Raw genomic sequence first — 12,351 nt, forward strand, 5'->3', positions numbered from 1 at the left:
TAGAATTGTTTATACTTTGTTTCTGAAAAAATATACTGAGCACATTGATTGAGAAGCACAATGTTGTTTGTACTTTGTATGGGATACGTGTTTGGCTTTTTTAAATACTTGTCATCTGGTGCATTCCAAAAATCAAAAAGCTCCTCGCAAATATTTTTTGTAGGCATCCCAGGGGAGGATGTCTCTGACAAGGGTGATTTAGCAGTATAGCTCCGTCAGCAGCAGGGAAATCATCCCGATCTTCTCTTCAGTTTGGTGGAGGCCTCATCCAGCATATTAACTCAGCATAGAAATTCTAAGGACCAGATTCCTCTTTCATGTACACATGCATAAATCCTGGCGATTTCAATGGAAGTTCCACACATACAATCATATAATCTAAAGCAGAATCTGGGCATACAGACCTTATTGCCAAAAGATTTGTCTATTGTTACAGGACTCCCTCCTCTTGCTGAGCTGGCTAAATGTGGACCACATATGGAATTTGATGAAGATAATTGTGAGTGTATCTGTAGATGGAAATGTCCCACCGATTTTTTCCAAAATAAAGTGAACTGCAGCTGCTATTTGTGTAGGGAGAGCCAGGAGAGCTGCTCTCAGAAACACAAGATATTTCATGCAGAAACCTGCAGGTAAGTGTTTCTTTCCTTTCAATTTCACACCTCTTAACATAGCTCAGCCACATGAAAACCATGTTCTTTTCAATTAAGCAATACATATCAACTTGGAAAATATAATTCACTTTTGTAGTTTTGGGGGTAGTTGTTTTTTAATGTGTTTGCCAGTTTTCTTTGCGGTCCCAATCTATTGATATAATGTCATTTATTGATGAAACCCGAGGACAGGGAGTCAAGACCCTGGGTTGTATTCTCGACTCTCCCAGTTACTCACTGTGTGACCCAGGGCAAGTCACTTAACCCATCAGTAAAATGGAAATAATACTTACAATATTTACCTCATAAAAGGTGTGAGGTTTGTTTAGCTAATGCACTTTGAGACCCTTGAACAATAGGTGCTACTTAAGTGAAAAGAGGAGTTGCTAATATTTGTTATGTAGTTTCTAAGCACCCTTCATGCACAGAGACATATTTGTTTCTAATATCTGGGGAACAATTTCTTTAACTATCGTATCTGAAGACAGTGTATGTCCCAGAAGATTTGTGGTGGTATTTGAAGCCTTTCATTTCTAGGTGGTTCAGATTTAGTCCATGTCCCTTGTGACTGACAGTCATTACCTTCTGACTGCTGTGCAGTGGCCTTTGGGAAACAAGTTAATTGTCTCAGTGTAATTCATAGTGAAGAGGTGTCCATGTGATAAAAAACATCATCACATAATGCCTACCATTAAATGAGCATATTTTCTCACCACCTCAGCAGAGTACTCAAGGACTTAATGGGCATGGGAAATTAACTATCCTTTCATGCATAGAGATAGACCCTCTAGGTCAGGGCTGAGGTACCTTGAGGCTGTGTGGGGAAGCCTGCATTGTCTGCGTTGTATCTGTCCTGACCTGTGGATAAGTAGAGTGCATCATCTGCAAAGATATCACTTCAGCACCATTCGGGAGCCCTGCATTCACATAATTTAAAAGACATTAAACTTGAGTGGCCCCTTCACTGTTCTGAAGGGGGCTCAGAAGGAGGCGGGGGGACTGCTAGCTCCACAGTATTGCTCCCTCTCCTGGGATTCTCTTTTGAAGCTCTGTGACGGGAGGACTCTGCAGGATTTGGAGGTCAAGAGGGTGTGAAGCAAGGAAACAGCTACTCTCTTCAGCATTGCCATCTGGCGGGCCCTTGGGTTTCCACTTAGGAATCTGATTAGAAATTACTTTACTCTTTAAAGCAACATTAACTTGGGGGCACTCTAGGGCTGCTACTGTGCAACTGCTGGGAAATTCAGGCAATGGCAAGACATGTTGTTAAAGAGAAGGGATGTCAGCAGAATGGTGTGAAAGGGGAAATCCTCCATGCAGATGCCTCTCTTTATCTAGGTTTCCCCTTTCATGTGGACCTACTGGACCTATCCATTCCATGCCTTCCCAATCTCCTCCCATGCAAGGGCATTACATTTTGGGTAAATGTGGTAAGATGCTGAAAATGTTGAAGGATATACAAGTGGAGAGCTATCACATTATCATGCTTCTCTCTCTCTCTCTCTATTAAACAGCTGTGAGGACAAGTGCCCATTCCAACCCAGAACATGTTCAACTGCAAAGCCAGTGTGTACAAAGCATTGCCGTTGTCCAAAGGAGAAGAGAAGCTCTCATGGGTCACAAAGCAAAGAAAATCCTTGATCTAGCTTTCCCCCCTCTCTCCCAAAAACACACTGCTTTGCAAAGTAGCTGTCACTGACTTTTAAATCATTAGTAAACATGGGACATCTTCCACATTAATCGCAGAAGAATGAATCCAGTCTGCATTTATTTATTAGATTAATCACTAACTATTAGTGGGCCCTCTGGGTCATTGATAGCTGTCTTCTAATGGATAACTACAGTAGAAAGATTACCAGCTGTAGGAAAGGAAGAGTGGAAAGAGTCAACTCAACACTGTTATATGGAGGATGAGACTGGTATATGTGTAGTAGAGTGAATGTCACCATCCAGCAGTTCAGGAATTTGAACTAAATAGTCTCTGAATCCTTAGCTAGTGCATCTCTTTGGTGAAACATTCTTCAAAGCTTCAGTGTACAGGATTTGGCTTCTAATATGCTCAGCACTGAATGATTTGATCTACTGTCCAGCTTTGATTATCATTTTGAGTTTATCGTACAACTACTGTCAGATGTGCCATATTTAAATGTATATAAGAAAATAAATACTTCAGTTATTCAAGCTGTTTATTATTCTATGTCCTCTCAAACAAATGCAGACAAAACAAAAGCAAACAAACCCACCCCACAAAAGGGTCAAGCTATGGCTTCATTGGGTTTGTCCCCACTGGAACTGACCCCAGTCCACACCTAGCTTGGAGTAAGGACACTTGGTAAATCTGGTTGTCACAGTAGTTTGAATAAAGGATTTCATTTCCCACACAGGTGATGGGTTTCAGTTTTGGGGGGGGGGGGGGGGTTTGGCTCCTGCTGTGGGGTGTTGGTGCTGTACTGAGGTGACACTCAGCTACCAAAATACCCCCAGAGATTTTTGGGAAGTCAAATTCTGTTGAGGGCTTGTTTTACTTTTAGGCTGTGATGCTATGGAAATAGAGGGTATCTTCTTTAGGAGGGAATTCATTTCACCCACATATGACCTGAGCCATGGAGCATTATGCAGGTCAAGTGTGGGAAAAGGCTGGGAAGCCCAATCATATGAGTCATTTAAACCTGGACTGGACAAGTCTGGAGAAAATACTGTAAGGAACAATCCTACATTGGCAGTGGGATGGATTAAATGACCTAACAGGTCTTTTCCAGTTCCAAATTCTCTATGTTTCCATATGCTATTTTCAGAAGCTGGATGCTCAGGAGGAATAGTGGAAACAAAACTGGACTGCTGGACATAACAAAAGGAACAGAAACAAATCTTTGTAATGTGTGGGCTGAGCATTACTTTCTGGATTTATACAGGATCAACATGTGGGTTTTTTTAAAAAGAAAAGGGCCAAATCCTGCAGTATTTACTCAGTAATTGGGCAAATTTCCCATTAACTTTAGTGCATAGGTGCGGGAAGTAGCGGTGCGAGGATGCTGCAGCACCCCAGGGATCCCGGCTGATGGTCCTGTGTGCCCAGGGTCCCGGCTGATGGCCCTGCGTGCCTGGAGTCCCGGCCTCAGCTCTGGGGGGATGGGAGTGGATAGTGGTAGGGGGCTGGCTTTTAGCATCCCCACTATTAAAAATGTTCTAGTGCCACTGCTTTAGTGGGACTTTTATCTGAGTAAGGGGTATTGGATTTGGCCCTAGACAAATGTTCTGAACAGTTACTCCCAGATTCTCTATCATCTGGCTATTGCTGGTGTACTTGTGGATTCTCCTGGCGTACTCTCTTCTCCTTGATAGACTTCATACACATATTTGTTATCAGACAGGTTGTCCCGGCCCCTTCTGCAGGTTTCTCAAGGCGATAGAAAAATGCAACGCCTCCACTTTGCTCAAAATCCAGCCCCTTGGTTGGACTTGCTGGCAGAGAATGCTGCACTGGTCCAATAGTTATTGCAGCTTGTACATTTCCCCAATATGTCACGGAGCTGTCAGAGAAACTGCATTTCTTGCACACCACGCTGCCTCCCATTTGGGCCAGGACCTAAATGCACAAAACTTTGTTAGTATAGCATTGTTTGCGCAGCTAAATGATTGTTTAAAAAATCAGGCAATACAATTCTATACCCAACTGACAAGGAAGAGGCCTTGTTAACATTAGGTTTGCTATTATGTAATCGGAAGGAATGATACTCTTAAAAAATAATAATACAAAAATGAAGGCCATGATCCTGCAAAGACTTATGCATGTGCTTTATTTTACCAATTCTGAGTCATTCCATTGACTTCCATGGGCCTACTCCCAGTGTGCAAAGTTAAGCACTTGCATGAGTCTTTGCAGGATCAGGGCTGCCTTCTTGTCCCCCCTCCCCATTCCATAATACATAGTATCAAAGTTAACGAAGCTTCTTTCCTGTCTCTCATGTATACCGTTGGCCAGATTCCCTACAGCTGGTGCAGGAATGCAAAAAATCCCTGAATCTGGTAGGCCCCTGATGGCTTGATGGAGATTCACCTGAAAGGGCACCATGTGCCAGAACTGCCCTCCCTTGGGTTTCTATGGTGTAGAAGGGTAGATTTAATGGGAACCCTGCTGATGGAAGATGCACCGAATCAGTACATCCATCCTCCTCCATCCCTTGTTACCACAGCCTACTTTTTGAGTGGTGCTGGCTCACGCCTGTCCTTCCAGCACAAGGGAGATGGCAGCTTATTTCTTCTACAATAAATTCCTGCCCTGGCAGATCTTCTGTCACCAAGGCCCTGTGTCAGTGTTTGTGCTGCTGGAAGCTGTCCTTTTCCATAATGCTATCCTATACGAATACTGAAAAAACAAAACTGGAGCATGTACCGGATATTCAGAACATGCCACATAACAGCAGCATGTGGAAAAGCTGAAGAGTTTAAGCATAACACTCCAAATGCCAGTTCTGTGGGATGTTCTTGATTATTACAGCCACAAGACAATCCGGGTGTTGCAAACACCATGGAAAAGACCATAAATCTTCCATGTGGAAAACAGGGACTAAAAGGAAAACACTGACAGGATCCTTTGTTGCAGATGGAAACACAAGCAGATATGTAACGACAAGAGTTTGATGAGGATTTATACAAACCCTTTGAGGATATTTTATTTGACAGATACCGGAAATGATCCATTTTGAAATCTTTAATGTACCATAAAAAATAAATGCTTTTTATGTATCAACTTTCATACCAATATATCATAAAATGTTTCACAGATTTCATAATAGAGATTTAATATAACAATGCAGAAGACTTAAGTGAGGCATGTAAAACTGATGGCAGATCTGTATTTTGATTGATGTCATTAGCTCTTGACCTATGACTAAAAGACCTCCACTGAAAAAAGGTTGCTTGAACAGAGGAACATTTCTGTCTGAAATGTGACATGCCTTTTATTGCTGTGTCAGCCTGCATTGCTTTTCAAACATATGGACCTGATCTACAGATCTCATTACCAGAGTAAGAATTCTAAACTTTCTTTTTATAGTATGTCATAATTTTTACATAATCAGAACTGTCTACATCTGGATTCTGGCCTTTTGAGTTCTCCTCTATACACTACTATGCACATTAAGATTCAATACATTTAAATAATAACGGCTAATTCCTCATAAAGCCAATATGAAGTTTGATTAGAACACTAGTTATTACTGACTAACCCTTTCACATCTTCCATGTGTTTTTCTTGGACTGAATGAGAAACATAATAAAGCTTCAACACTGATGCAGCCCCCACCTTTGAAACAGTCAGAAAAGTATTGTCCACTAATGAAAAATGTACTTAAATTCTGGAGGGACAGAGGCATGTGTTCTGCCTACCTGGGGAGGTGACAATGAAGAACTCCAAACAAATCTGGTAAGGATAAATAACCTACTTATTTCAAACCAATCCATATTTTGTATACTTGTAGAAGGGCCTGCAGCACAGGGAATATGCAATAGAAAGCTGAGAGATCATTAAAAGCGTATTGTTTTTTAAACAATATTGCAGTATCTATCCCTGTCCCTCATGCCCTCTCCACTTGTGCTCTGTAGTATTTGTTCCCTGGCCCATTCCGCAGACCATGTAGAGCTTGGGATTTTCAAGTAGAAGAACATGAGGCACAGGATGGGCACGGTCTGTACATCATCTCCTCCACCTCAGACTTGTGAGGATTCCTCACCTAACTTAATACTGACCACCACCATCAACGCAGGCCTACTCACTCTGAAGGAGGTGTCCAGGGCCAGTGTCCAGTACAATATACCTTGAAGGCTAGAGAGAGGAATGGGGAGGAAGATACTGTGGCAGCAGAGATGGTGGTTCTAGGCTACTATTGTATGTGGATATTAGTCTGATTCACAAAGCTGAATATCATCTGAATGTAAGGACTCATGAATTACACTAGCAGCCTATTTGTCCATTCTTTTCAAACAAAAAAATTAAAATGATGGTGTTTCTGTGCAGAAGATCTGCTTCTCTTCCTTCTTCCATGTAAATCAAGAGGAACGTTATTTAAATCAATAATTACACTGAGGTGGCTACATTAGTATAAACAAAAGGAGAATTAAACCTGCAGGAGCGGGTTTGGTTTATCTTCTCCAGGCAATGGGACTCGTCTTTCAACTGCAAAACATAATAGACGCTATCAGCTGGTAATCCATATAGATTTTGGATCCTAGCTGTGAATTACCACATGTGTAACTACGAGTGGGTAACAAGGCAAATGAATCTAAGCTACTTACATCATCTGTTCTACACTGAATGATAAACAAACCAGAATGTACAAATGATGTCCTGTCATCCATTTTTTCCTCAGCCAGCCTCCCATATCAATAGTTACAGAAAACATCAACAAGAGGTTTTAACTCAGGGGGAAAAAATCTGGTTTATATTAAGTTTAAAAGGAAACTGTTCCCAGTCAGTGAAGTATGATGGATGGTGGCAGGGCTTGGCACCCCATCTCACAATACCCTTTTTTTGTTGTTTTATTCTTACCATATTTTACAATGCCCCTCATTCTTAAAGGCCCTTCATTGGGATGACCCCTCCCTCTAGTAGAGGAAACCTGGAATCTGTTTCTTCCAGACCCTGCCAGCATTTTTCCTTGGAAAGCAAGGTGCCCCCTGCTCCTTGGGGGATGAGAGCATTGAGCGTCTACAGAACAGCAAGTGCTGCCAGGTTTCTGAAGAGCAAAATCTAACATACTTTAAAATGTTTATAATTGGATAAGGCAATGACTCTCTGATTCTACATTGTTAGATTTTTTTTAAATGTGATGTTCGGTTGTTGAGAAATAATCTAAGGTTGGGTGACAAGATAACAACAGACCAGGAAGTGTTTCATTTAGTTTCCTGACCTGGAGAGTGTTTGATTACAGTGGTGATTCTTTCTTTATGAAGACACTAATCCTAATGTTTGGTTTATTTGCAGTTATTTCACAAGCCCAGGTGAGAATGTGATGAAGACTAAACTGATTAACCCATCACATTCCATTTATCTGAATCCATGGACACTGTTGCAGGGTAAAGTGTCTATCTAGGGTTTTCTATTGAGCCTATCACTTTTGTACCTAAATTAATTTATTCCCCTGGAAAAATATATCTGCATGGCAACATCCCTAGTGGATTTCATGGAGGACTTTACTTTTCTTACTTTCCCGATAAAGAATTACTTGCTTGTTATGAATGAACCTTACTGGCGAGCATAGTGCATTACTATTGAGAGTCCCAAGGAAGTTAATTAAAAGAGGTATGGACCCTGTTGACACGAGCAGCTACTCAGAATTGGAATGGATGTTCAAACATAACTGTGCAGTATTTGTCCAGCTCTATTCTTGAGGCAAAAAAGAAATTATATAAATACTGTATTACAAAGCAGAGCTCACCAAATTAATAAGAACTATGAAAGATTTGTGTACTAGATGTTACCCATTTAATGAACTGTAACATTTTCTTTAATCAGATTACAAATGTGCTATTATCTAAAGATCTTTAAATCCACATAGTCAATCTCCAATCTGGGATTATCCTGTGTATCCTTTTAAAGAAATACTTGTTTCACTTGATATTGATTTTTTAATGAAAGTTACAGTTGAGTACTCATTCTTATTATTCTTTATAAAGTAGGTTAGCTTTTAACCAACTGGCTACATTTTTCACTTCTGCCCTTTAAGATTACATAGTTCACGATACAGTACAGTATATATACATCCTTTGAGATGGGAAATGCAGTTTGCTCTTAATCCAAGCCCTGTAGAAGGCCTCCACGATGCTATAGTAAGGGGTACCTCAAATGCATGTAGTAGTAGTAATAATTAATTTAATAATCTTTGCACTTTCAGTTAGATAGTTGAAGGAAATAACTATAACATATCACGTTGTCACAGAGTCCTTTCACACGGCTGCTGGGTTTACACAACTGCATTCAGACCTAGGCAGGCAGTGCCTTGGTTCACAACACACTTGGATCAGTAAATGTTAAGGCTCCTCTAGCTCCATCTATTGTTCTAACAACATTTTCCCTAATTTCTACTAACAAACCACTTTTGTTAACATTTTAATGTGAGAACCATCTTAGAGTTTTTGCCATTTATTTTGTACTGATTTTATGGCATTAATTATAAAGATTATTTTTCTAAAGGGATGATGACTAATCTTGGTTATTTAAATTCAAAATCGGATTTATCATAAAAATAATTATTTTGTAAGATTGGCCTTCCTGGATCTGTGCTAACATTGTTGATGCACAAATGGGGAAAAACACGCGTCCCATCTGTCCGGTTTGGGTCCAGCTCCAGGACTAGGGAGGTGGAGGTTTAGATCTGTACCATCTCTGCAAGTTAACACACACAAAGCCATTATTAGGTGCTCTAAAAGCTCCAGTGAAGAAAATTGAACAAAGAAAAATGTAGGCTGAATATTGGGCGAAATTACATAACAAGGCAAATTATCAGGATCTGATCATGAAGTCTTCATGTGGGAGGACTGTAGGACTGAGCCTTTAGATTTTGGAATGGTCTCTTAATGGAAATGATGAAAGACTCCTATCTTGAGTCACTTAAAACAGGACTGCACAAAACAATTGACAGCACACTGGGGGTGACCAATCCTGCACTGGCTGGAAGCTAGACAAGGTGACCCAATAGGTAGTTTCCATCTATAATTCCATGGATGAAAAAAAAATAGTAAGTTCAGCTGCATTAGAAACACTGGATGGCAAGGAGCTGCGCTGGGATCTGAGTTTGCAACATGGAAAGATAACTTATTTTCAGGACTCTGAGAGGGAATTTCAAACAAGAGAAAATAAGTACTTTTTTACTGGGTATATGTGTCATTTTATACATGGACTGTGCTGCTTAACCCTTTGGTTGTTTATTTAAAATCTTATACCAACATACAATCTTGTCCAGTGTCCATGAGGTTTTATTATCTACCAAGTCAGAAGATTTACAAGTGGGATTTTAAGGAAAAACAAGTGTTTGGATATAATGTCATTATCCTTCTTAACCAATTGTTGGGCTGTGTCAAGTATTTGGCTGGCTCTCCATCTACAGTGCTGATACTCAGACCACAATGGTTCAGGAAAGAAATTAGTGAGCAACATTACCCAAAAGAACCACAGTAGTGTGAATTCATTCTTTCCTTTACTCTCTGTCTCTCTCTAAAATTCTCACAGCAAAATGACTGACCAAGTATTATTATCTTATGAACTACAATTGGTTAATAACATAGTAAATGCATCTTGATCGTTTAATAATTAAATCACACAATTAATATCATGTGTTGCAAAAAGTCGCAGGAAACACATTAAAGAGCCACTTGTGGCTTGCGAGCCTTAGTCCAAGTATCACTGATCTACAGAAATAATGCAGCACCAATCAGTCTAGAGCAGGGATCGGCAACCTTTGGCACATGGCCCACCAGGGTAAGCACCCTGGCGGGCTGGGCCAGTTTGTTTACCTGCCGCGTCTGCAGGTTCGGCCGATCGCGGCTCCCGCTGGCCGCAGTTCGCCGCTCCAGGCCGATGGGGGCTGCGGGACATAGCGCAGGCCCAGGGATGTGCTCGCTGCTGCTTCCCGCAGCCCCCATTGGCCTGGAGCGGCGAACCATGGCCAGTGGGAGCCGCGATCGGCCGAACCTGCAGACACGGCAGGTAAACAAACTGGCGCGGCCCGCCAGGGTGCTTACCGATGCTCCATTGTGGGACTATTCACAGTAGTAAAGTCGAACATATGAATTTAAGTGTTTACAGAATTGGGACCTAAGCCAATCTCTATAGGGCAGAGCCCATCAGCTTTCTTCAGTCCAAGGAAGAAATTTAACTTCTTTGATGCCAAACTCTGAGCACAGTACGTACAGCCCATCACAACTCCATTTGGTTTCATATGATTCTTTATTGGTGCATGTTTGCTACAGTGCTGTAGTATAAATGTCAGGAACATCATCATTTGGTAAATTACACTTATTTTAAAATGAAATAATATGTATGGTTTAAACATTTGTCTTTTGTTTGTTAATTGTACATATGTGTGTGCATACAGAATTAAACAAATTATATATAATAGTATATATTGATTCATAGATTCTAGGACTGGAAGGGACCTCGAGAGGTCATCGAGTCCAGTCCCCTGCCCACATGGCAGGACCAAATACTGTCTAGACCATCCCTGATAGACATTTATCTAACCTACTCTTAAATATCTCCAGAGATGGAGATTCCACAACCTCCCTAGGCAATTTATTCCAGGGTTTAACCACCCTGACAGTTAGGAACTTTTTCCTAATGTCCAACCTAGACCTCCCTTGCTGCAGTTTAAGCCCATTGCTTCTTGTTCTATCCTTAGCGGCTAAGGTGAACAAGTTTTCTCCCTCCTCATGACACCCTTTTAGATACCTGAAAACTGCTATCATGTCCCCTTTCAGTCTTCTCTTTTCCAAACTAAACAAACCCAATTCTTTCAGCCTTCCTTCACAGGTCATGTTCTCAAGACCTTTAATCATTCTCTGGACCCTTTCCAATTTCTCCACATCTTTCTTGAAATGCGGTGCCCAGAACTGGACACAATACTCCAGCTGAGGCCTAACCAGAGCAGAGTAGAGTGGAAGAATGACTTCTCATGTCTTGCTCACAACACACCTGTTAATACATCCCAGAATCAAGTTTGCTTTTTTTGCAACAGCATCACACTATTGACTCATATTTAGCTTGTGGTCCACTATAACCCCTAGATCCCTTTCTGCCGTACTCCTTCCTAGACAGTCTCTTCCCATTCTGTATGTGTGAAACTGATTTTTTCTTCCTAAGTGGAGAACTTTGCATTTGTCTTTGTTAAACTTCATCCTGTTTAACTCAGACCATTTCTCCAATTTGTCCAGATCATTTTGAATTATGACCCTGTCCTCCAAAGCAGTTGCAATCCCTCCCAGTTTGGTATCATCCGCAAACTTAATTAGCGTACTTCCTATGCCAATATCTAAGTCGTTAATGAAGATATTGAACACAGCCGGTCCCAAAACAGACCCCTGCGGAACCCCACTCGTTACGCCTTTCCAGCAGGATTGGGAACCATTAATAACAACTCTCTGAGTACGGTTATCCAGCCAGTTATGCACCCACCTTATAGTAGCCCCATCTAAATTGTATTTGCCTAGTTTATAGATAAGAATATCATGCGAGACCGTATCAAATACCTTACTAAAGTCTAGGTATACCACATCCACAGCTTCTCCCTTATCCACAAGACCCGTTATCCTATCAAAGAAAGCTATCAGATTGGTTTGACATGATTTGTTCTTTACAAATCCATGCTGGCTGTTCCCTATCACCTTACCACCTTCCAAGTGTTAGAATATAGATTTTATACATTTAATTTTAAAAATGTATTGTGTTCGTTAAAAGAACTATGCAAAGCCTGTAGTGCTCCAGTTTAGAAATATAAAAAATCCACCAGAAAACTGTCAGTTTTTGCTCAAGACAAGCATGTACTAGTGGTGATGTTACACATCAGGATGGAGGAACAGTGGCAAAGCTGTGGGGAAGAAAGGAAGGGGGTAAACGGCTAGCCCGAGCTACACTTGGTATAAGCCAATACTAGTAATTCTTCACTTCAAGAGCCCTGAAGTGACCCCCTTGGGGCAACATGACATC

General features: G+C 41.0%; 1 protein-coding gene across 1 annotated transcript in view; it reads left to right on the forward strand.

The window, feature by feature from the left end:
* The window catches only part of VEGFD (vascular endothelial growth factor D), a 34,416-nt gene extending 31,582 nt beyond the window's left edge, over positions 1-2,834 (forward strand). The window contains exons 6-7 of the mRNA XM_054007251.1: positions 437-632; positions 2,168-2,834. Coding sequence (XP_053863226.1) covers positions 437-632; positions 2,168-2,294 — 323 coding nt within the window. The 3' untranslated portion in view covers positions 2,295-2,834. The remainder of the gene's footprint in view (positions 1-436; positions 633-2,167) is intronic.
* Positions 2,835-12,351: the final 9,517 nt, after the last annotated feature.

The sequence above is a fragment of the Malaclemys terrapin genome, chromosome 1 (assembly GCF_027887155.1).
Source record: "Malaclemys terrapin pileata isolate rMalTer1 chromosome 1, rMalTer1.hap1, whole genome shotgun sequence".
NCBI lineage: Eukaryota > Metazoa > Chordata > Testudines > Emydidae > Malaclemys > Malaclemys terrapin.